A 26,040-nucleotide genomic window follows, 5' to 3' on the forward strand; every position below is an offset into this window, starting at 1 on the left:
AGTAGTGTGCAGATATACAGCAGGCACTCAAGTAATGTCATTCCATTCAACGTCATTTTCTTATAACTGAGATGCCATAGGGATTTTACTCTTGTTTATATCAGCCTGTGATAAACTGGTTTCCTTATATGTCATCTCGCTTAAAATCACAGAACTTATTGACATTAAGTGAGGACTTATTGTACCACAATTTGTTATCAATTCACAAGTTGAGACATTTAGGTTGTTTCCAAATTTTGGCTATTACCAATCAGCTGTTATAAACATTCATATACAATTAAATGTATGGACATATGCTTTCATTTCTCTTGGATAAATACCTAGAGTGGAATGGTTGTGTCACATCATGGGTGTCTAATTTTTTCGAAGATAATTGTGTCATTTTGTGTTCCCACCTACCAATTCTTCCACATCCTTGCCAACGTTTGGTGTGGTCAGACTTTTAAATTTTAGTCACGTATAGGTGTGTAGTGATATCTTATAGTTTTAATTTGCATCTTCCTATTGACTAATGTTTCCATGTTTGTATTTGTCATCCACATCTTTGGTGTGTCTTTGGTGACATGCCTGTTGGAAGCTTTTACCCATTTTTTATGAGTTTTCTTTTATTGAGTTTTGAGAATTCTTTATATATGCTGGATACAAGCCCTTTTTCAGCTATATCTTTGTAAATATTCCCTCCCAGTCTGTGGCTTGTCTTTTCATTCACTTAAGTATCTTTCAAAGAGCAGAAGTTCTTTTTTAAAAATATATATATCTTTATTGATTTTAAAGAGAAGGAAAGGAGGAGGGGGAGAGAGAGAAACATCAGTGATGAGTCATTGATCGGCTGCTCCTGCATGCCCCCTACTGGGGATCGAGCCCGCAACCGGGGCATGTGCCCTGACCAGGAATCAAACCTCAATCTCCTGGATCCTAGGTCGATGCTCAACCGCTGAGCCACACCAGCCAGGCAAGAATAAAAGTTCTTAATTTTTATCAAGTCCATTGTATCAGTTTGTTCTTTTATGAATTATGCTGCCGGTATCATACTTAAGAACTTTTTCCCTAACTCAAGTTCACAAAGATTTATTTCTGTTTTTTTCCTAAAAGTGTAATAGTTTTAGGCTTTACATTTCAATCTATGATTCATTTTGTGCTATTTAAAAAATATATGTTGTGCCCTAGCCGGTTTGGCTCGGTGGGTAGAGCGTTGGCCTGTGGACTGAGGGGTCTTGGGTTCTATTTCGGCCAAGGGCTCATACCTCATTTGTAGGCCCTGGCCCCTGGGCTGTGTGCAGGAGGCAACCAGTCGGTGTGTCTCTCACATCAATGTTTCTATCTTTCTCTCTTCCACTCTCTCTGAAAAGCAATGGAAAAAATATCCTCGGGTGAGGATTAAAAATAAAGAACAAAAAATATGTTGCAGAATATGGAACATGTTTAGATTTTTACATACGGATATCCAATTGTTCCAGCACCATTTGTTGAAAATACTATCCTTTCTCCACTGAATTGCCTTTGCACCTTTTTTTGAAAATTAATTAAGCAGTGTGTGTGAATCAATTTCTGGACTACATTCTATTCCACTGATCTATGTGTCTGTCCTTTCACTAATACCACACTGTTGTTGTTTTTTAAAAAAAAGTTAATCATTTTTAGAGAGAAAGGGAGAGAGAGAGAGAAACATCGATGTGAGAGCTCAACATCAATCAGCTGCCTCCTACATGCACCCTACTGGGGATCAAACCAGCAACCCGGGCATGTGCCAACCTCTTGGTGCATGGAATGATGCCCAAACAGCCACACTGGCCAGGGCAATACCACAGTGTTTTGATCACCATGGCTTTCTGAATAAGTCTTGAAATTAGGTAGTGAGACTCCTTCAACTTTGATCTTTTTTTATTTAATTTTTTAGATTTTTAGTTTTTTACAATATGTGTCTATTGATTTCAGACAGAGAAAGGGAGAGGGGGAGAGAGAGAGAAATGTCAGTGATGAGAGAGTATTGATCAGCTGCCTCCTGCACACCCCCTACTGGGGATCAAGCCTGTAACCTGGGCTTGTGCCCTGACTAGGAATCAAATTGTAAGCTCCTGGTTCATGAGCCAACGCTCAACCACTGAGGCACGCCAACTGGGCATTCAACTTTGATCTTTTTCAAAGTTGTTTTGACTATTCTAGGTCCTTCACGCTTCCATGTGAATTTTGGAATCAGCTTGTCAATTGTGTTTAAGAAAAAAAAACCTTGGATTTTAATTGGGGTTACAATGAATCTATAGATCAGTTGGAAATGAACTGACAAGTTACCAATTGCGATGGTTAATTTTCCGTCAACTTGACTAGGCTATAGTGCCCAGCTGTTTGGTTCAAACATCAATCTAGATGTTGCTGTGAAGGCATTTGTTTGTTTGTCAATTATTTTAAATCCTCACCTGAGGATATATTTTTTCCATTGCTTTTCAGAGAGTGAAAGGGAGAGAGTGAGAAAGAGAAACATCAGTGTGAGAGAGAGAGAGACATCGATTGATTGCCTCCCATAAGTGGCTCAGGAGCGGAAGCCTGCAACCGAGGTATGTGCCCTTGGTTGGAATAGAACCTGGGACCCGGTCTTTAGTCCACAGTCTGACACTAACCACTGAGCAAAACTGGCTAGGGCTGTGAAGGCATTATTTATTTACTTAAAAAAAATATGTCTTTATTGATTTCAGAGAGAAAAAGGGAGAGGGAGAGAGAGAGAGAGAAGCACCAATGATGAGAGAGTCATTGATCGGCTGCCTCCTGCACGCCCCCTACTGGGAATCAAGCCCACAACCTGGGCATATGCCCTGACTGGGAATCGAACTGCGATTTCCTGGATCATAGGTTGATGCTCAACTACTTAGCCACACTAGTCGGGCTGCGAAGACATTTTTAGATGTGATTAACATTTAAAATGACTGAATAAACAGATCACCGGTGGGCCTCATGGATGTCGGTGGGCCTCATCCAATCAGTTGAAGAGAAAAGACTGAGGTTCCATGAGGAAGAAGGAATTCTGCCTTAGATTGCCTTCTGACTGCAACATGGACTCTTGTTTGAACTTTCAGCCTGTGGGCTTCTGCTGTGGATTTCAGGCCTTCCAGTCCCCACAACCTTTCTCTGTAAATACACATCTTATACACATCTTATTGGTTCTGTTTCCCAGGAAAAGCCTACCACACCAATACTGAGTCTTCCAATTCATGCTCTCAGCTGGGGAGAGAGGCCAACCTAAGGGGAGGAAATAGCACCTTTCATACCAATGCCTGTAGACCATCATAAGTCATATGTGTGGCGTGCCGGACTTCTGCCTGGCAGCATTGGCTCCACCGCCCAGGGCCACACAGCACGTCCTCCGAGTGGGCCTAACTCTTGCTTTTATGTTTCACTTACACATATATAAACCTTTTCACTGCTGTATAGCACTCCATCCTCTGAAGTTACCTTGAACTATCCACCCAACCCGCATGCTGCTTGTGCCCAACTTTCCACCACCATAAACCTTTATAGGTATCTCTTGGAGCACTGGGAGGGATTGTGTTTAACCAAAGGTTAGCAAACTGCCACCCATGGCCTAGTCCAGCCCTCTGCCTGTTGTAAATAAAGTTTTATTGGCACACAGCCACGCCCAATCATTGTGTATCTTTTGTTGCTGCTTTCACACCTCGGGGGCAAAGCTGAACAGTTGCAGCAGAGACTGGGGGGATGGCCAAACTCCAAATGCTTACGACCCAGTTCTTCACAGGAAAATTCCACATTCTGGTTTTCCTTCTCTTTCGTAGTGGGTAAGCTTTAGCCATTACTAGATAGCAAAATGGATCCACTTTGTAATGGACACACATTCTTGGCTTCTTTTGACATTTCAATCTCCATTCTGAGAGTTTCTAATGATTTTAACCACCCTTTTGACCTACGAAAGGTCCAGAGCACATGAACAGGAGCGTTGAGTGGGGCACTAGAAGAAATGTGGTTCCGAGGGCCTGCACACGCTTCTCCACACGATCCCACCCCAACCCCCCTGCCAAGGCAAGAGCCTGACCTGTCCACATCAGCAGCTACCCGGGGGGTCCTGCCCCACAAAGGATTCTGGGAGATATCTGCGGACATCTGTCGGCATCAGGACTGGGGGGTGCTCCTGGCCCAAGTGGGTGGAGCCAGGGATGCTGCTTACCCCCTCCCACGTTGGTCCCCCACAGAGGACAATATGACCCCTAAATGCCCACAGTTTCCCTTTAAGATAAATTTATTCAAGTTTGTGTATTTTGAGAAGCCTCTGGGAGATGAACTCGGAGCAAGTGCAAAGGCTCTGGGGCAGGTTAATGAGGAAACAGGTCCAAAGAGCCGAGCGACTTTTGGGAAGACTCCGGACCCCTGGCTCCCGCCACAGGCTCCGCTCCCAGCCTCGCTGCTCGGTCAGTAGCAGCGGCCCACCCCGCGGGCCTCCTGTAATGATGCCCATGTGACCAGGTTTTCTCTGGCTAATCATAAGTCAGAAAATTGGCCTCCCGGGTTAAGTGCTTTCAGGCACACAGCCCTGACAGTTTTCTCTGCCTTGACTTACTCCCTGGTAGGACTGAGTTGTGCGAGCCGGGTCAGGGAGCAAACTCCAGAGACGAGCACCATCCCGGAGGCGGAGGCGGAATGCCGAATTTACATTCCTGAAGTCATTTGAGTTAGACGGGGATCCGCCCCGCCCCTTACCCCCTTTGTTTTGGATGTTAGGTAAGTCTAAGAAAATTCATCTTTGGCTCACAGGAGGGCTTGTGGGTTTTTATTTTTATTCTTTTAACAACTCTCCAGCACATCAGAGGCTCACAGGGCTCTAGTATCCTGGTTGGATCTCCATAGAGGCAGAACCTGTCTCTGCCCAGCTCCACCAGCCCAGCCTGGGACGCAAGCTGAAAGCCAAGGGCAGGGGTGGCTTTGCTCCTCACCTAACCCTGACACCCTGCTCCTGTCCGGAGGTGGGCAGCTGGCTGCCTGTAACAGTCATTACAAGGGCCATTTATTGAGCACTAAGGATGTCCCAGGTGCTACACTAAGCCTCACCTATTAGTTCACCAAACCCAAGCCAAGGGCTTCACTCAGTTCACACTTCAGTCTCACGTGGCAAATAAGGAAACCAAGGCTTGGCTGCCTAAAGTGCAGGAAAGACGGTGCGGGATGGTGGGAAGTGTATGGGCTCCAGGGTCGGGCTGGCTGGGTTCAAATCCTAGCACTCTCGCTGTGTGACATTGCAAAAGTGACTCGGGCCTCAGTTTGCCTCTCCATAACATGCATATAAGAACAGTACTTACCTCTTAATGGTTGCTATGAGGAATGGGCAGGGTGAACTCATCCACGGAACAAATTTTAAGGAGGCACCAAAAAACATCATCATCAAGATAAAGAATATTTTAATGCAATATTTTTTAAAAATGAAAATTAATATCCCCAAATTTATGATGAATAAAATGTCAACATTTTAAATAGGCAGAATCAGTATTACTGAGTTTTCCGTTGACCCAGCAGGGCATTGTTACTGATCCTGTCTTTGTTTTAAAATAAAGAAAAATATTAAAATTAAATTCAGAGTTGGTACACTTCCCCCACTCAGTCTCTCAGTGCGGCACTTTCCCTGCTACAGTCTCCTTGCTTTCCTCCAAGCCTGTCAGGACGCTTCCTGCCTCAGGGCCTTTGCACTTGCTACCCAGTCTTATCTCAGCTCAAAGGTCACGCTCTGTTATCAGCCTTGCCTGAATTTGCCTGCTAAAGTCTTCCCTCCACTCATCTATCTGCTTCTTTCATTGTATTTATCATGGTCTAAAAGTATCTTGTTTATTTATTTGTAACCACCCCAGGGGTTTGTTGTGTGGATTGAATGAGTTTGTGCATGTCAAGAACTTAGCACAGAGCCTGGTGCCTGGAAAGAACTAAGTGCTTTAGCAGTAACATGTAAATATACAGCATATTAGAATTAAACTACATTAAATGGTTATAAATATTATGGAGGGGAAAGGAAGCCTGAGAAAGGAGGTAATCGCGGCTGAACAATTTTAGATAGGATGGACAGAGAAAGTGTTGGGGGGTTGAAGGGGTAAGCCTTGCACCATCTAGGGGAAGGGCATTCCAGGCAGAGGGCACAGCCTGTGCAAAGTCTCTGGGGCAGGAGGAAAGGCCAGGAAGCCCGTGTGGCTGGAGCAGAGTGAGCGAGGGGGAGAGAGGAAGGAGGGGAGGGCAGGGAGGGGACAGGGGCGGGTGGTGTAGGACCTTGGGGGCTGCACAGAGGACTCAGCTTTAATTTTAGGAAATTTTTGGAGTTTTAAGCAGAACAACACGAAGTCCATAGAGTTTTTGGCCCATATGCATCAATATATTTTGAAATATTTTGAACACTGACTGCACATTACAAGTGTGACAAAAATGTTACTTCTGGTTGTTGTTGATGTAACACGATTCCTATTTCTATTCAGTAAATTATAAACTTAAAAGCTCTGAGCACAGTGCCTGGCACATAGTATTATCAAAAGTGTTCTTTCTTTTTATTATTATTGTTATTGATGAGTTGTATTCTTAAAAGTGCCAGGAGCAGTCCAGTAAATGCTGGGCTCTCCTTTTAGTGATTTTTCCTGTTGTCAGCTGAAGGAGCCACTGACACCTGGAAGTCAGGTCTGTCCTGCTCTAAGCTCCGCCATCACCCGCCCAGAAGGCGGGGTGTGCGCGCCCGTCGGCCTCAGTTATCCCGCCTGGACTGGGCGCGGGGACACGGACGTGGAATGAGGAATGAGTGCAGGACGCGCGCGGGAGGCGGGAGGCGGGAGGAGGGAGGCGGGAGGCGGGAGGCGGGCGGCGGGCGGCTGGAGGCGGGAGGCGGGAGGCGGGAGGCGGGATGGCTATGCGCGCGCCGGCCGCCAGGGGCCGCTGCGGAGCCGCCCTTTTGTGGTCCTGATGCTTGAGCGAGCGGGCGCGGAGGAGGGAGGAGGGCGCGGGGACCCGGCGGGAGGGAGGCGGGAGGCGGCGTCCGTCGTTCTAGCTGCGAGTCCACCCGCCGCCCGCCGCCGTCTCGGTCCCGCGCCCGCCGCCCGCCTTCGCCCGTCATGGCCCGCCTCACGGAGAGCGAGGCGCGCCGGCAGCAGCAGCAGCTCCTGCAGCCGCGGCCCTCGCCGGTGGGCAGCAGCGGGCCCGAGCCCCCCGGGGGGCAGCCCGACGGCATGAAGGACCTGGACGCCATCAAGCTCTTCGTGGGCCAGATCCCGCGCAACCTGGACGAGAAGGACCTCAAGCCGCTATTCGAGCAGTTCGGCCGCATCTATGAGCTCACGGTGCTCAAAGACCCTTACACGGGCATGCACAAAGGTGGGCGCCCCGGCCCCCTCCCTCCCCTCCCCTCTCCCCTCCACCCCACCTTCCGGCATCTTCTCTCCCCCAACCTTCCTCTCCTAACCACCTCCCTCTACTTGCCTCTGCCACGGCATCATTCTCCCCCCTTCCACCCACCCTCTCCTCCTCCCTCTGGGGGTGCAGCTGACAGATCTGGCCCCCTCCCCTCCTCCGCCCCCTCTCCCTCCTTCTCCACCTTCCGGCATCCTCTCTCTCCCTCTCTCTCCCTCTCTCTCCCTCTCTCTCCCTCTCTCCCTCTCTCCCTCTCTCCCTCTCTTCCTCTCTCTCTCCCCCTCTCTCCCTTTCTCTACTCTCCCATCTCCCTTTACCTCCCATTCTCCACCCCCCTCAGCATCTCTCTCTCTCTCTCTCTCTCTCTCTCTCTCTCTCTCTCTCTCTCTCTCTCTCTCTTCCCTCCCATTTCCCCAGACCCCCACCCCTTCCTCCCTCCCTCCCTCAGCCACTCTTTCCTGCCCCTTTGCTGGGGGAGCTTCCAGAACACCACCACCCCTCCCTGCTCCCCCCATTCATTCGGCCTCCCCAGGCCCCGTCGGGGAACTTTGCACCTCTGGACTCCATTGCTTTGGTCATTTTCACAAAGCCAGGCCGGTGGGGCAGGTTCAGCTGGCCTCCGGGGACACACGGATGCCCAGGACCCCGGGCTAATCGGTAACTACAAAGAAAGCAGGAGGGGGGTTGGGGGGCACAGGGAGCTCAGCCAGGTTGTGGGGGGAGCACCAATCTGGGGTGGCTCAAATGCTGCCATTCACCCTCCCCCCTGCCCACCCTCTGTTTGGATCAGCGTCCCCCCTTCATTTTTCTGCCCTCCCCCCTCCCTGCCTCCACCTTTGGCTCAAGTTAAAACTGGCCGATCCTGTTAGCAATGTGTTGAGGTCTGAGGCCAACGATGAGCCTGGGCTGTCCATCTGGCAGAACCCAGATCCTGGGGTGGACAGGGGAGGCGTGGGCGGCCTGCAAACCCAGTGGAGAGGCAGGTTGGGTGGGGAGGCCTGCCTCCCTGCCTCCCACCTGATTCTCTCTATGATGGCATGCTGGGAGCAGGTGCCCAGGGACTGTGGCCCCAGCCCTGGGCTCTGAGCTAAGCACAGTCTGGACTGGTGTTGCTTTGACAGCTTTTCTGCTGGCTTTTGGGGACTGGGGGTGGAGATGGCAAAGGCTTTGTGCTAAACACCATGGCAAGACCCTGGAGGGGCCTTAAGGGTGGACTGGGGCCCGTGACCTATTTCAGACCTATCTATCCCCATCCTTCCCTCAGTGTTTCAGGCATGGTAATCATTAATGCATGCTTGTTGAATGAATGAATGAATGAATGAATGAATGAATGAATGAATGAGAGTCTGGTAGCATGGAGCCCAGGCCTGTCACTTCAGCTAGACCTCAGCTGGTACCCTAGGAAGGAAAAAACCCCTCCCACTCTTAACATTTTTTCAAATTCTATCCATCACACACACACACACACACACACACACACACACACACACACAAAAGGGCCTGGAAAATCTAACTCCTCCATGTGGCCTAGGAGGGCAGAGGGCTCACTCTTGCCCATGAATCTAGCTCAGGGATCCACAGCTGTATGGAAGATTCTGTCCACACTCCCCCACCCCCTAGTATGCCTGAACAGCCCATTTCTAGAATTAGGGGCATCCACATGGCCCCCCAAATGTTGGATTAGAAGGCTGCTAGTGAGCTCTGGGACAGGGAAACAAATGGGTTGCAGAGGTGCCCCCTTTCTCATTTTTAAATCTCTCCTGGAAATCCTCCCCCAAATGAAAAGAGATGGGGGGCTGCAGCTGATGTTCTGAGCCAGAGCCTCAGTCTCCCCACTATCAGCAAAGCAGGGGCCAAGGGTAACAAGAGGGTCAGGGGCTTTCCCTCATGTCTGCCCTCACCCAATACCCTCAGGTCAAGAATAGATCCCCCTCCTGGTCCTGCCTGTCCTGGGCCTGGAGGGACGTCACCTATGGGAGGCAAGCTGGAGATGGGGGTGTCTCGAGTGCCAGCAGCTGGGATGGAGACCTGTGTGACCTCTGACCAGCGGCTTCCCCTCTCTGGGCCTCAAGCAAAGGGAAGTGAAGTGATGACTGGGATGTAGGGGGTGGGGGAGAGGGCAGTCTAGGTACCTCCTGGACAACACTTATCTGGTGCAATTTCTGGGGAGCCAACTAAACAGGGTGCCTGCTGTTGGTGCTGGAGAAGAGTGGCAAGGGTAGGGGTTCTGGGCCCCAGGGGTGGAGAGAAACCTCCTCCCCGAGAGCCTTCTAGGCCCTTGGATGCTGGGAGAATCCCATGAGGCTGGGCACCAAGACAGCTGAAAGGGCCAGAATGAAGTGAAATAAAAACATCCATTGTACCCCACCCCCCCAGCATTGTCATTGTCCTCATGACCATCTCATTCTTAATTTTCACATTCAGGGGCTTGTTTGATCTCTCACCAAAGGGATCACCACCGAGGGGGGCTCCTGGGCATCACTGAATTTCATATGAAAGGGAAATTGAGACTCACAGGGCCAACTACTGGGTCCCAAGGACCAACCAGAACTTCCCTCCCCACTGTCACCCACCTGTCTCCCTCCCAAGCCAGGGGAAGCAGAAGTATATGTGTGTGATGAAGGGGTGACAGATTCTTCCAAGATGAAAAGGGGCTCCCAAAAGATGGTATAGGGGAAGTGGTTGTGACATCTGACAGCCACAGCCAATGGTAGGCAGGGCTCTCCAACTCCTAAGGGCCTGTGCAGGTGGGGTCTTGCTGGGACCAAGAGAAAGGCAGGGGGTTCAGGGATCGCTGGGCTCTGGGGATTGGACAGGGATCGGGGGTGAGAGCAAGAAGTGAGGGGTCCTCAGAAAGAAGGAAGGCCCATGGGTGCTGGCTTTTTTTTTTTTTTTTTTTTTTTTTAAGAGAGGTTGAGACAGAAACAGAGAGAGGGGGAGAGAAAGAGAGGGAGAGACAGAGGGAATCCTTCCCCCCACACACAGGGAGAGGCAGAGAAAGGGTGGGAATCAGGAAGAGAGATGGAGAAGGGGGAGCAGGAGGTCACAAGGATGCTTCCTACCCCATCCCCAGATCTGTGCCTCATCCAGAAGAAGGAGACCTCTCCCCTCCCCCCCCACCCCCCACCCCCCACTCCCAGCTCAGCCAGGAGCTCAGGCCAGGAACTGAAGGCTGGGTTGGGGCTCCCACTGTCCAGTGTCCAGTCATCAGCCCCCTCCAGCCCCCTGCTGGAGGACAAGACCCCCCCCAGGACCCTCGCTCTGGGAGGCCTGTGGGGGGGGGGGTTGGGTGCATGTAGGGGCCCCGAGGTGCCCCTTTTCCCTGATCAAAGCTGAATATTAATGCCCATCCTGGCGATAGGGTTCGCTGGCCGCTATCATGTGGCCCCCCATTTATGGTAATCGCATATGCATTTGCATGTTAATGACAATATTTATCTTAAAGTGGAGGTTGCAAGGGGGTGGTGCGGTGAGGGGATATGGGGGGGCCTTGGTTTCCATGGGAGCACCAGCTGCTCCGCTTAGTGGCAGGAGGGGAGGCTGGAGCACGCTGAGCTCAGAGGCGTGAGATTCCGAGTGTGACGTGCCAGCCCCAGGGAGACAACGGGCTAGGCGGCTGGCAGGCACTGCCTGGGGTGGGGGACTGAGGGAGGAGTCCTCTCCCTGTGGCATTGGAGGGGACAGCGGCTGAGAGCAGGGGGCTGAGCAGACGTCACCAGGACTGGCTGTGTGGCTTTGAGGCAGGCACACTGCTCTGTGCCTCAGTTTCCCCAGCTTCCCATTCTTCACTGATTTAACAGGCTTTTATGAGGCCCCTGGGGCCTTACAAGTGACTATGATATCTTTTCTGCCCTCCTTCAGGCAGAGGACATTGATTGAGCACCTACTGTGTGCCCATATTTGAGCAGAGCTGGAATTTCACGCACACAGGAATCTCTATGAACATAAGCAATGCATGAATCCATCTACCCATATGACCAACATTTATTGAGCACTTGCTGTGTGCCAGGCCCTGGCCTAGATCCAGGATATAATGTTGGACAAAGCAGATAGATACCACCCCCCTCCTAAGTTCGGAACCAGTCTGGTGGGGGAACACAGTGAGAAACCAGGAGGAATAAGGCGTTGATGTCAAGGCTGCAATGGCGGAAACACACGCTGGCAAGGACAACCTGGAGGAGGCTCTGCCCTTGCATGCATGCAGGGCAAGAATGCTTCCTGGAGGAGGCAGTCAGTGTGGGAGAGCAGTCAGAGCTTAGCATTAAGACGAGTCTGGTTTCTCTGCATCTTACCAGCTATGTGGATTGGGCAGGCATCTTTGTCTGTCCAAGCCCCAGTGTTGTCATCTGTGGAATCGAGAGGCCAGAGGAGCCTCCCACCTTAGAGGCAGCTGGGGAAGGTGAGGATGGGCATGGCAGTTAAAGTTTTTGGCACAGAGTTTATGCTTGGTCAGCGGCAGTTGGGCGTATTATGTGACTAAGCCGAGACCTGAAGTGTGAGAAGGACCTGTTGATGGAGAAAGGCATTCCTGGTGGAGGGAACAGCATGTGCAAAGGCCCAGAGGAGCGCTAACTCTGGTACCTTCAGGTGGGGGGAGAATGGAGCTTTTGCCCTTGTGGGAAATGAACAAAGGGCCTTGGGAGCCCAGAGTCCCCTTCTGATATGTGGGGCTTATTTAGCAGGTCTCTTCTGAGAAGCTCTGGCTTTGGAGTTGGACCCTGGAGTTATCTCTGAAATAGGCTTGTGTTTCTCTTTCACCCCTGATGTTGGCAGATGAAAACCTGGTCATAAGGAACACTCAGTAGGACCACACTCATTTATTTATTCATTCAGCCCCCACTTCTTGCAAGCCTTTTGGGGACTTGCTTTATCCAGGGCAAGAGATGTCCAAGGGTCCTCTGATGGATAGACATGGGCAGACGTTGGCACCTACAGCCATAGTGGTCAGTGTTGGGTCTGAGGGAGGGATGCAGGGTTGAGGGAACTAGATAGGGAAACAGGGAGTCCTGCTGCATAGAAGAGAGATATTAGAACTGGGGCTTTGAAGGGTGAATAGGAGTTTGTCAGGTGGAGAAAGCATTTCATTTATTTATTAACAGAAGTACTTACTGTGTCCTGGGCCCTATGACGGGTGTGAAACTCAGCAGTGAGTCAACTAGATGGATGTCTCTGTTCTTATGGATGTGGGCAGAAGGAACTGGGTTTGTAAACTCCTAGAGGTATGAAGAGGCACAGCTGGAGTTGAGGAGGAATTAGGTGAGACATGGGAAATGAGGCCAGAGAGTCAGCATAAGCTGGACCCTGAAGGGCCTCTGATGTTAAACTGAGCTGGGACTCTTTCCCTTGGGAGCCATGGAAGAATTTAGAGCAGAGGGGTATCTCGGTTAGACCTGCATGGAAAGGGAGCCTTATATCTTTTACCTGCCATTGCCACCACCAGCCTCTTTCCAGCCTCTCAGCCTTATTCAGAATATGCCCACTTCCTATACACCTGCGTGGATAAGATGGAAGCTTCCCCTTGGGGTGAGGTCCACAGTGTGGGAAGAAAGCAATGTAAAGGAGCAGACATGTGTTTAGGTGGCAGTGGTTCTTAGAGAACCACGTTCCCCTCTGCCACATGGATTAGGTGAGGAATTGGGGCTCAGAGAGGGCCAACACCCAGCCCCAAGTCACACAGCAATACAACTAGGCGTCACACCTCCCAGCCTGAGCCTGACCCACTTTGGAAGAATAATAGAGGAGGCAGAGAAAGACACATGATTGTGAGATGTAGACTCATGGTGAAAGCCATCCAGGGAGGCTGTATGTCCTTGACGGTGACCAAAGCCAGAGGGAGGGGCTGCTAGATTTGGGAGACACTGACCAAGCAATAGTCTTGCTGGCCTGGAGTGATCGTCACTGAGGTGTAAGCTCTCTGAGGACAGGGACTGCGTCTGGTTGCCGGTTTGAAGTGGAGCGTGTGCATGAGTGAGGACGTGAGGGAATGAGAGGAGCGGGGAACGGGGGAAATGCGCTCCGTGGAAGGCGGACTGGCTAACGGATGGGTAAGCGGGCAGGGGAAGGTGGGCACGAGTGGGTGACAGTGACCGTGCGTGTGTGAGCGGACTGGGGGGTAAAGAGCGGGCAGATGGGTAGAATGCTGAGAGGGTGGATGGGTGGGTGAACTTACAGATGGCTGGGTGGGGGAAAGATGGAGGAATGATGGATGGATGGATGGATGGATGGATGGATGGATGGATGGATGGATGGATGAAGGATGGAAGGATGGATGGATGGATGGATGGATGGATGGATGGATGGATGGATGAAGGATGGAAGGGTGGATGGAAAGCTGGGTGGGTGATGGGTGGGTGATGGGTGGGGGAATGGTGAGTGGATGGGTGGACAGAGGATGGATAGATGGGTGGAAAGAGGTGCATGGTGGATGGATTAATGGGCAGGAGAGTGGGTGGCTGGATGGACAGATGGACGGGTGGATTGAAGGATGGAAGATGAAAGCCTCCCCAACATTTACCGCCTTCCTCCTCACCTGGGGATGGGAATGGCCATAAGCTTTGCAGGCTGACAGACTTGATTTCCATTCCTGGCTCTGCTTTTTATTTCTGTGTGATCTTGGACAAGCCAACTTATCTTTTCTTAGCATCTTCATTTGTAAAAGAGAAAGAATATTGGTATCTGTCTTACAGAGTAGTTGTAAAAGTTAGAATTCACTTATATAATGTGATTAATGTAATTATTCTGAGTAATGTCTTGCATATTGTTGCCGTCAATACATAGTTAGGCAATCAGATAGACAACAAGCGTTTATCCAGTCTCTGTGAGTGCCAGGTACTGAGCTAGGCTCTGGGGACACCAAGAAATCCAGCGGGGAGGAGGGATTGACAATAAACTAATAAACACATAAATAAGATTTAGATAAGAATTAATTGCTATGAAGAAAATAAAACCAGATATGTGTTAGGGGGTGACAGCTTACTTTGGGTGGCCAAAGATGGCCTCTCTGAGGAGGTGACAGGGAAAGGACAGGGTCCCTCAGGGAGATCATTCTTCAGAATCTAGAGAATGTGGACTCTGGGTCTTCCATTTACTAGATGGGAAAATTGAGGCACAGAGAGTCCTAGAACATGGCTGGATATTTAGGAGGGGTTAGAATTTCAGAGTCAGGCACGTGGAGGCATGAAGGGGGCTACACAGGTGTCTGGGAAATTTAAGAGTATTGAATTTAAGGGCAGTGGAGGGAAATGTTGAAAGAAGAGGTCAGAAGGAAGACAGCAGTGATTAGGTTGGGAAGAGCTGTAAAAGCTGACAATCTTGGCTTTGACCTGCGGGCACTGGGGGGCTATGATAGGGTTTGGAGCTAGGGAGGGACATGGTTCACAGCTGAGTGCGGGGATACTCCTTTGGTGGCTGTGGGGAGGAAGGATGGGGCAGAATGAGAGCCAAAGGTCAGAGAGGTGGCCAAGCCATGGTCCAGGTCGGAGAGGGTGAGGCCTGAGCTGGGCCTGGGCTGTGGGCTTGGAAAGGAAGGGATTGCTGGAGACATATTTAAGATGTTAAATTATCAGCTCCTGGTGGGGAAGGGTGGGAGATGAGGAAGAGGGGAGGTTCTTGTGAAGTGGGTGTCACCCGGGGTGATCACTCTCCCAGGGCTCACTGAGTGATGTCTGGAGACATCTGTGATTGTTACAACTGAGGGTGCTCCTGGCAATGAGTGGGTGGGGCCAGGGATGCTGCTCGACACTCCACAGTGCCCAGGACGGCCCCACAGAGTGATCCAGCCTCTGTCAGCAGTGCCACGGGGAGGGACCCTGCTCTAGGGGGAATGGATAAGTGGAGAGTGGATGGATGGATGGATGGATGGATGGATGGATGGATGGATGGATGGATGGATGGACAGGTGAATGAATGGATAGAGGATGGATGGATAGGTGGATGGACAGGTGGATGGGTGGATGCAATGATGGGTGAATCACTGGTGCAGCAATGGTGACTAAAACCCTGGGGCTGGAACAGGATGGAGGCTGTTAGCAGTGGCCAAATTCTTACTGAGCGCACACTGTGTGCTGGGCCCAATGCTGGGAACTGGGGACATGTCAGTGACTGGGACATGCCCTGTCCCCACCCTCAGGAGTCAAGATGCTGTGGGCAGGATATCAGGGGAGGAGGGTCCAGAAGAGACCTGAGAAACCCCGACAGGGAAGGCTGGAGCAGAGGAGAAGGCGGCAGAGGAGGCTGGGGAATAGCAGCCAGGGAGGAAAAAGGTCAGCTAGGAAATGGTGCGCCCAGTGGAGGGATCCAGGAGAATGACCCCTGAGCCCAAGAACTGATAAGTTTATAAGTGTGGAGAGGGGGACCATCAGCCCCATTGTCCTCAGTGAAGTGGGTGACAGTCTCAGGCTGAGAGGAGGGAGGAGGAGGTGGAGAGGGTGGCCAGGGGCAGGTGGGCCGTGGGGAGTGATCCCACAGCAGAAGGAAGGGTCTCCAAGATCCTTAATAGATAGTATTACGACTCCTATTTTATGGGTGAGAAAGTAGGGGCTCAGAGAGCTTAAGTAGCTGGCCCAAGATCACACAGCAGAAAGGTATTGAGCCGAGATTAGCCACTAGCTCACAGAGCTGAAGTTGACCAGGAATGAAGGGTACCAGTGTGCATGGGGTTTGGGATCAAAGGGATTTGGAATGGGCGTTCACACAATCAGTTATGGTTGGGGTCCTGGCTGGGGAGAGAAGGACATGTTGGGGACCAAAGAGAAGATGAACAAGGTTGTCTTTCCTGCTTCTGTTTCCCCAGCAGAGCTGGCACATAGTAGGTGCTCAGAAAATATTGACTGGTGGACAGAAAGTGAGAAATAAAAATGGATCAAATGTCACTGCCCTCAGGAAAGTGGTCTTGATATTAGCAGATCAGTTTGGAAACCAAATTAATTTATTCAGCCAATAAGCATGAGGAGGCCCGTGTAGCTGGAGCGGAGTAAGTGAGGGAGCGAGGGAGGAGGTGAGGGTGGAGGGCGGACGGGGGGAGGTTGTGCAGGTTCACGTGGGCTTCAGGGAGGACTTGGGTTTTTACCCTGAAGGAGATGGGAGCCCTGGAGGACTGTGGGCAGGGAAGGGAAAGAACCTGACTCAGGTGCTCAGTCACCCTCTGCTGGGGTCCAGGATAGAAGCTGGGAGCCCAGTGCAGAAACTGCCCTGGCCCCGGTGGAAGATGAAGGGGCTGGCATGGAGTGGAAGCTGTTATCTATCAGTGGCCAATTTCTTATGAGGCACACACTGTGTGCTGGGCCCAACTCTGGACACTGGGGACATGTCAGTGACTGGGACATACCCTGTCCCCACCCTCAGGGTGCCCACAGTCCTTTGGGGGTGAATAACAGTACTAGGCAGTTACAGCAGGGTGAGCAGAGATGTGATGGGGGACACACAGGCACAGAGGAAGCCCATGAAGTCCCTCACCCAACATGGGTTGGGGGTGGGGAGGCTTCCCAGAGGAGAGGACGACTCAGTTGGGACCCAAGGTTGAGGAGAAATGAGCCAAAGATGAGGGTTTGGGTGTGTGGACCAAGGAAATGTGGTGTTCAAAGATGGTCAGTGAGAGGCTGAGCATGGGTGTGGCTGGGGTCAGGGTGCAGCCAGGGACATGGCCAACCAGGGTCCGTCTCCAGACCTACCAAGCTGCCTAGGAAGTGACAGAAATCCCAGACTTATGCATGAGAATAAGGGTTCTAAATAGTAAGAAAAATAAAACATCTTTTTCTTTTCATTTTAAAACACTTTTAGGCCATTTGATCAGTGTAACAAGCTTCCGCCACTTAAGTAGTCCCCAGTGTGCTGGGATTTTCTGAAACTCGGAAGCCTCTGGCCCCTGTCACTCTGTGACATTGGGCAGATGACTCAGTGGCTGGTATCTCAGTTTCCCCATCTGTAAAATGGAGATAATAATAGAAACAGTAGTACCATTATCTTTGGCTAGTATGAGGATTCAAAGGGTTGATATGAGTGACATGCCCCCATAAGATGTCTGGTGCTCAGTGGACATTGATTATTGTTATTATTACAATTGCAACGTGAAATCCCAAAATACCAGATCTCAGAGAAGAGAGCAGAGGATCTTGGCATGAAGAGGGACCCTAAGGATTCCTTGCAAAAGAAGTTTTCTCCTTGTGGAGCTACTGCTTGCTTACCTTCAGGGATGGGGAGTCCTCTCCTTAAAAAGAGAGCTGTGATGAGGCAGATCTAGTTATTAGGAAACTTTCATACATGGAGGAAATATATTGCTCCCCAAGGATTCCCCCATTGGTATCACTCTGCCCTTGGGTCTTGAGAGATCTGTGTACACTGACCCCCACAAAATCAGCCCTAGTCCTAGTTTTGAAAATTGAGGTGGGTGTAAAGGGAACCATCGGATTGTCAAGTGCTAAGCATTCTGTCTGCCAGTTCTTCAGGTGGGATTGCCCTCTCTACCTGCCCCACCCATCAGTTAATCCCTCAGGGTTCAACCAGTTGGGGTAGAGGCTGCTTGACACCCAGCCCAAGCTTCCATGTCATCAAGGGGGCTGGTGTGTGGGGTGGGGGTTGCCAGAGCTGGAATCAGGGTGAGAAGCTCACCCAGTGTGGGCATTGGATGGGCTGAGGTTTCCCTCAGAGGGTCCAGTTCTGGAGGTTGGAAGTCTGAGATCAAGGTGTTGGTTGAGTTGGTTCCTTCTGAGACTTGGGGGAGAATCCAATCCAGGCCCCTCTCCCAGCTTTTGGTGCTGGTGGCAGTCCTTACTGTTCCTTGGCTTGATGATACATCACCCAAATTTCTGCCTTTGTGTTCACATGGCCTTCTCCCTGTGTGCATGTCTCTGTGTCCAGATTTCCTCCCTCTTATGAGGGCACCAGTTCTATTGTATTAGGGCTCATCCTAATTCCTATGACCTCATCTTAACTAATTACATCTGCAATGACTCTATTTCCGAATAAGGTCACATTCTGAGGTCCTGGAATTTAGGACAGCAACATATGAATTGGGGGGAGGGGAAAACAATCCAACCCTATCCATGAATTGAAATCCAAGGCTCTATTTATCCTGAACCGGGTAAACATCATACATTTTCACCAACTAGGAAAAACTATGAGTCTCAGAAGAGACCGGCAGAGAACTGGGAATCGTTTCAGCACCAGGGACAGCGGCTCGCGATTTGGTTGTTCCTCGCACAGCAAAACTTACAGACGCGGAGGCTGATGGTGTCGAAGGTTGCTCCCGGGTCCCTCCTTACCCTCCCGGGGCCAGAAGACTCCATGTCCTGCAGGCAGGGCTCCACAGGCAAGAAAGGATCCAAGGAGGAAGGGTTCTGCCCCTAGTTTACATCTTCCTGCAGCCCGATTTCTTGCCAGCCATGCCTAATTTCTCTCAGGTCTTAGGGAGAAATTTATTTTAACACCTCTCATCTCCCTGAAGACCTTTGGGGATTAAATTCAGAAAATAGAAACACACACAAAGAAAAAAGAGTAGAAAGATAGATCATGGATTGGGAGAAGATGTTTGCATCATACATAAACAAAAACGGATAAACACATAATATGTAAAGAACTTCTACAAAACAACAAGGTGTCCGGCTTCATTAATAACTCCAGGAATGTGCATTAAAATCTAATGAAATATAATGGCAAACCCACCATAATGACTAACATTGAAAAGGCTGGAAAAACCGAGTTGGTGGGAAAGAAGCACTAAGATTCTCAGACCCCATTGGTGGGAGTAGAAACCAGTGCAACCCACTTTGGAAAACTGCTTGAAAGAACCAATTAAAGCTAAACATATACCAACCTTATAACCAGCAATCCCATTCCTGGATATGCCTTTGTGCATCAAAATACATATGCGAGAATGTTTCATAGCAGCCTTATTCATGATAGCCCCAAATATACCCCATTTGTAGTATATTCTTAGGATAAAATATTGCACAGAAACAAAAAGGAATGAATCCCTGAGACACACAACACCCACTGTTGAGTGGAAGAAACCAGACACAAAAGTGGACATACGCTAGGATTCCATTTACATAAGTTCAACACAGGGAAACACTCAACTACGTTGGTTAGTGATGCACGCAGTGTGGGAAACCTTAATGACAGCAATGACCTGGTTATCGCAGGTGCCAGGGTAGAGGTCACTTCTGGGGGATGGAAGGCTGTCGTAAAGTGGGAGGAACATGGGACTGCCATGTTCTGGTGGCTGCCGTGTTCTGTTCCTGGATCTGTGCAATGGTCACATGACTTTATAATCATTTCTTACGTTGTACACTTACATGCACTGCACTTTTTGAGGGGAGGAGTTTTGTAATATATGTCAGTTACAATTTTTTATTGCGGCAAAATTTACCATTTTCAGTATACAGTTCAGTGACATTAAGCACATTCGCGTTGTTGTGCACCCACCCCCACCATCTGCAGAACTCTTTTTCATCTTGCAAAACTGAAACTCTATCCCTACTAAGCACTAACTTTTCATCTTCCTCCCCCAGCCCCTGGCGCCCACCGTCTACTTTCTGTCTCTATGGGTCTGACTCCTTTAGGAACCTCATAAAGTGAAATCAGACAGTCCTTTTGTGTCTGGCTTATTTCACTGACCATAATGTCCCCAGGTTCATCATGTTGTAGCAATGGGTCAGAATTTCTTTCTTTTCTAAGGCTGAATAATATTTCATTGTACATATATTCCACATTTCGTTTACCCGTTCATTTGTTGGTGGATATTTGGCTGTTGTGAATCATGCTGCTGTGAGCACGGGTGTGCAAATATCTCTTAGAGTCCCTGCTTTCGTTTCTTTTGGGTATCTACCCAGAAGTGGAGTTGCTGGATCATATGGTAATTCTAAGTTTAACTTTTCTGAGGAACTGCCAAACTGTTCCCCACAGTGGCTGCACCATTTCACATTTTACAAATGTTATTTTAAAATGCTAGAAACCGTCTTCAGCTCTTTCTGGTGCCCCCCCTTCCCAGGGTACCAGGAGACCTCCCAGGCCCGGCGCAGACACCCCTCCCCATTACCCGTCCCAGCTGGTGGGAGTAGCCACTGTGGGGACGCAGCTGTCGTTAGCTCCTGCCTGGGGCAGAAGTGGGCACCGCAGAGCTGTTCCCAAGAGCTCTGCACAGGAGGTCAGGAGTGAAGGGGGAGGCAGAGACAGGGGCCATGAGTGGGAGGAGCTGGGGATGGTGGACCCAGGGCCCAACAGTGTCAGAGAAGCCAGTGATGGTCCCATTTCACAGGCAGTGAAAATAAGGACCACAGAAGTAAGAGAGGCAAAGCCCAGTGCGGGGCTCAGACCTCCGTGTCCATCCCGGGGGTCCTGACACCTGCCTGCAACTCCCACGCCGCCTCCTGCAAACATTTTTCAAAATCCCTTTGATCTCATCGGTCTGTCTCTGGGAGTTTCTTACTCCTCGCGTCCCTGTCTCAATGGTTCTTGCCTCTGTGACTTTCAACTCTCACGCACCCCCCGCCCCAACCCCCGGACGCGGCCCAATCGCACCGCGGCTTTGGACCCCTGTCGGGCCAGCCCCGCCCCCTGCCTCTCCTGATTGGCCCCGAGCCGCACGCCCGGCTCCGGGACGCCTCTCGGTTGGTCCGTCTTTCGGCGCTCTCGGACCCTTATTTCTGATGCGGGAAACTGAGGCAAAGCCCGGCAGTGCCCCAGCCAAGGCCACACAGCGAGTCAGTGGCAGAGCCCACCGCGCCTCGTGCTTGTGCTGGGACCTCTTCCGGCTCCTGGAGCTGCCCCCCCCCGCGAGCGGCCCCGCCCCGGCCCCGCCCCCCCGTTGCCGGCCCGCAGTTCTGAGAGTCTCTTCACCTCGGTCGGCCGCGGACTGAACCAACAGCGGGCGCTGCGTCTTCCCTTCCGGTCCCCTCTGGGAAGCGACGGGCGTGAGGGGCGAAGGGGGCTGGAGGCTGAACCGCTGCTGCTGCCCTCCCCCCAGCCAAAGGTGGCTTCAGGGCCCTCTCTTTTATTATTTTATTATTTTAACTGTTGTAAAACACACATAATATAAAAATCTACCATTTTAACCATTTTTCCTCCTTTCTCCCAATTTTTTTTTACAGTAGTAAAACACACATAGTGTTAAATTTACCATCTTAATCATTTTTAAGTGTGTATAGGTCAGTGGCATTCACATTGTTGTACAACTATCACCACCATCCATCTCCAGGACTTTCTCATCTTCCCAAACCGAAACTCTGTCCCCATTAAACAGCTCCTGACACCCACCATTCTACTGTCTGTCCCTGTGGATCTGACTTCTCTGGGTGGAATTATACATTTGTCCTTTTGTGTCTGGCTTATTTCGCTGAGCAAAACATCCTCAAGGTTCATCCATGCCATAGCAGGTGTTAGAATTTCCTTTTTTTAAAGACTGAATAATATTCCACTGTGTGGATGGAACACACTCTTTGTCCATTCATCTGTCCATGGACACTTGGGTTGTTTCCACCTGTTGGCTGTTGCGAATGATGCTATGAACATGGCTGTACAGCATCCTTTTCTCTTAACACCCCCATTCTCTCCCCTCCAGGCTGTGCCTTTCTCACTTACTGTGCCAGGGACTCTGCCATCAAAGCTCAGACTGCTCTGCACGAACAGAAGACCTTGCCCGGGGTGAGTCGGGATGCTATCTGGGGAGGGGGGAGGATGGCAGGGCTGCTCTCAGCCCAGGGAAGGCCGAAGCCCTTCTTGGGATCAGCTGTGAAGCCCGTGTGTCTCTGGACTCAGAAAGAGGTATAAGGCTCAGAGGGACAGAAATGATGACCAGAGTGAGCGTTTATTGAGTGCCTACTGCATATTGGGCCCTAAGTGTCACACCAGAGTGGTTGTGCATAGTTATGCAGGTGGCACCTGGTCAAGGATGTGAGTGTCATTGTCCTGAGACCAGAAGACGAGCAGCATGTGAAAAGGCCCTGAGGCAGGCCTGTGCCTGGTGTGTTAGAGGAACATCAAAGCAAATAGATTTACAGCCCTTGATGCAGGTGTTGCTTGGGAGGTATTTCCATCCCTAGGGGAGGCCAGCCCAGGCTCTGTTCCTGCCAGGTCTCTCTTGTCAACCCTGTCCTCTTTAGGTGGCAGAAGGTCCCTTTCCCCAGTGAAGGAGAGGGGTCCTCTGAGTCAAGTGACCCCTGGTCTCCAGGCAGCACCTCCTGATGGAAAGTGAAGGAACCACAGTGAGATTCATGGCTCTGGGGGTGGGCCTTGCCCTTCCCTCTGGAATTCTCAGGGACCCTCAGCATCAAAAGAATTTGGGGGCTGCTTGGGACATCTGTAGCCATCAAGGCTGGGAACAGGAAGTCTGAGGTGTTCCTGCCCAGCAGGTTATAGATAAACCAGATGGCTAGGGAAGGTTTCTCTGAGGAGACAAGCTGATGGCCTGATGAAGGTGAGGGAGGGAGCCATGCACTCTCTGCAGGAAGGGCATCCCTGGTAGAGGACACAGCCAGTACAAAGGCCCTGAGGCTGGACCAAACCTGATGCATCTGAGGAGCAGCGAGAAGGTCAGCAGTGAAAGCATGGGAGTGTGAGGGGGGAGGCAGATGGAGAAGAGGAAAGGGGCAGGACCACATGAGGAGTTTGGATTTTGTTACAAGGGTGGCTGTGGCAATGGGAGGGTGGCTAGCAGAGGAATGACCTGGTTTGATTTCAATTTTCAAAACACTTCTTCCAACTACTGGAGTCCTGGGGCTGCTTACAAAGCACCACAAACCAGGGGGCTTAAAGCAACAGAAATATATTGTCTCACAGTTCTGTAGGCCAGAAATCAGAAATCAAGGTGGCAGCAGGGCTGCACTCCTTCTGGGAGGATCCTTTCTGTGACTCTCTCAGCTTCTGGTGGCTGCCAGAAGTTCCTTGGCTTGGTACATTCATCACCCCAATAATTCCCATCTCTGTTGTCATATGGTCTTCTCTGTGTCCATATCTCTCCAATATCCCTCTGCCTTTCTCTTTTAAGGATGCCTGTCATTAGATTTAGAGCTCACCCTGAATCCAGGATGACTTCATCTCCAGATCTGTCACTTAATTCCATTCATAAAGACCCCTTTTCCAAATAAGGTCCCATTTCATTCACAGGTTTTGGAGGTTAGGACTTGGACATATTTTAGGGGGGCCACCATTCAACCCACTACAGAGGGTTACCACACAATAAATCGCCAGATGTAAGGGCGACCTGGAGCAGCGTCACCAGCTGACCTGCATGACAGACTTAGGGAGCAAACAGGGTGGCTCCTTGGAGGAGGGAGCTTTTGAGCTGAGCCTTGAGAGATGGGGAAGACTGTGGCAGATGGAGATAAAGATGGGGGCGGCGTGAGGACGGAGTGTACCAAGACTCGGAGGCAGGAATGTGCCTGGTGTGTTGTTGAGAATACACGAGAGCCTCTGTTGTCTAATGGAAAAGTTTACATTAGGTTAGGAGGAGTTTTCAACCCAGGGTGATTCTGCTCCCAGGGAATGCTGGGCGATGTCTGAGGACATTTGTCATTGTCAAGACTGGAAGATGGTAGAGGCCAGGGATTCTGCAGGGCACAGGGTGGCCCCCCACAACAAAGAACTGACGGTGCCCAGGCGGGTGAACCCTGGGGAGGGGAACAGGAGCAGGCGAGCAGTGCTGATAGAAAAGGGTGTGAGGCACACACGCCATTTACAGTTTCTAGTAGCACCACTGAAAAAGGGCAAAGAAACAGCGAAATGAATTTTAATGCTGTATTTTATTTTTACCCAATATCTCTAAAATCTTATTATTTCCACAGGCATTCAATATAGTTTATTAATTATAATTAGGCAAACTTTAAAATCCCATTCTCTGGTCACACAAGCCACATTTCAAGGGCTCCGTAGCCACATGTGGCTGGTGGCTGTTATACAGCCCAGTATAGTTCTAAAATGTTCTAAGCTCAGCCCAGCAGCATGGCTCAGCAGTGGAGCACCGGCCTATGAACCAGGAGGTCCCGGTTCAATCCTGGGTCAGGGCACGTGCCCGGGTTGTGGGCTTGATCCCCGGTGGGGGGCGTGCAGGAGGCAGCCGGTCAATGACTCTGTCATCATTGATGTTTCTCTCTCTCTCTCCCTCTCTTTGAAAACATATATAAAATAAATAAATAAAATATTCTAAGCCTAGTGTCAGCAAACTTTTTATGTAAAGAGGACCTTTTTTTTTGCTTTGCCTGGCATATGGCCACATAAAAGCCTCAGACAACATGTAAACGAACAGGTGTGGCTGTGTGCTAATAAAACTTTATTTACAAAAACAGATAGAAGGGTCAGAATAAGGCTGTAATTTGCCAAACCCCATTGTAGACCATTGCTGTCCAATAGAACTTTCTCCAGTGATGGACGTGTCCTGTTTGTGCTGTCCGGTATGGTGGCCACTAGGTCCATATGGCTATTGAGCCTTTAAAATGTGGCAAGTATGACTCAGGAACTATATTTTTAATATTATTTAATTTTAATAAATGTAAATTTAAACTTAAGTGGCTACATGTGGTTAGTGGTTACCACATTGGACAGCTCAAATCTAGAATGTTCTATATCAGGGGTTGGCTACTGTGTTAGTACAGATCTAGAGTGTTCTAGACTGGAGCCAGCTACTGTATTGGAGAGTGCAGACCTAGAACATTCTAGACTAGGAGCCAGCCATCATATTGAATAGTGCAGTCCTAGAATATTCTAGACCAGGGGTCAGCTATTATATTGGATAGCACAGACCTAGAATGTTCTAGACCCAGGAACATGATACAGTATCATCATATGTCTAGACTGCAAGGTTCAAGGTCTCTCTTTGATACCAGCTCATAGTTGGGTTGTGAGGAGTCTCAGGCAATACCCTCTCCTCTCAGGGTCTCAGTTTCCCCAGCCTCCACACTGGGCCTGGGGTGTGCATTATCACCATTGCCCAGCACTGCTGAGGCCCCTCATCTAAATGCCATGTCCACCAGGGGAGCTGGAGCTGCTGCCAGCCCTGTTTGACAGAGGGGGAGACTGTGGGTAAGAGAAGGGACTCATGCAAGGTCACCTAGCAGGGTGAGGGCTGCAGCTATATCCGTCCCACTCCACAGGCCTTGAACCTCTGGCTTGTCTGATTCAGTTTCCTGCAAGCTGGTCCCTTCCCTCCTGGAGGTAAAGGCTGATGTTTGATAAATAAGGGGAAGGTGGCTCAGATCTGGACCCTGGGGATGCAGGGACCCCTGGGGACACCCCCCCCCCCCAGGCCTGGGCAGCATCCTCTGGGAGTATAGCCTGATTTTAAAAAATTATTTCTTAAAGTTTGCAAAATACCACACGCTTAGAGAAAAGTGCACGCAACACAAATAATCATAAAGCAAACACTCCCATTATTACTACACAGTTGGCACCCTGAAAATCCCCATCCCATGTCCCCAAGCCAAGCCTCTCTTCTGAGAGGAGTCACTATTCTGACTTTTATGGTACCCAACCCCTGCCTTTCTCCATGGCCTCAGCACTTACACCTTTCTAAAATAGTAGGTGGCTTTTGCCTGTTTTCCTCTTAACCCAATGTCAGTGGAATCATATCATATGTAGGCCTTCCCATCCGCATTTCCCCCCACACTTAGTGTGATGCTGGGAAGAGGCAGGTGGCACGCGTCTGTAGCCGGAGCTTTTCTGCCGCCGCGCAGCGCCACGGCG

The 26,040-nt window shown here is 50.3% G+C and overlaps 1 protein-coding gene across 1 annotated transcript in view; it reads left to right on the forward strand.

Moving 5' to 3' along the window:
- The first annotated feature begins 7,033 nt into the window (after positions 1-7,033).
- The window catches only part of CELF5 (CUGBP Elav-like family member 5), a 41,951-nt gene continuing 22,944 nt past the window's right edge, over positions 7,034-26,040 (forward strand). The window contains 2 exon segments of the mRNA XM_087816634.1: positions 7,034-7,335; positions 21,926-22,008. Coding sequence (XP_087672760.1) covers positions 7,077-7,335; positions 21,926-22,008 — 342 coding nt within the window. The 5' untranslated portion in view covers positions 7,034-7,076.

Source organism: Miniopterus natalensis, chromosome 4 (assembly GCF_054644295.1).
Source record: "Miniopterus natalensis isolate mMinNat1 chromosome 4, mMinNat1.hap1, whole genome shotgun sequence".
NCBI classification, from domain to species: domain Eukaryota; kingdom Metazoa; phylum Chordata; class Mammalia; order Chiroptera; family Miniopteridae; genus Miniopterus; species Miniopterus natalensis.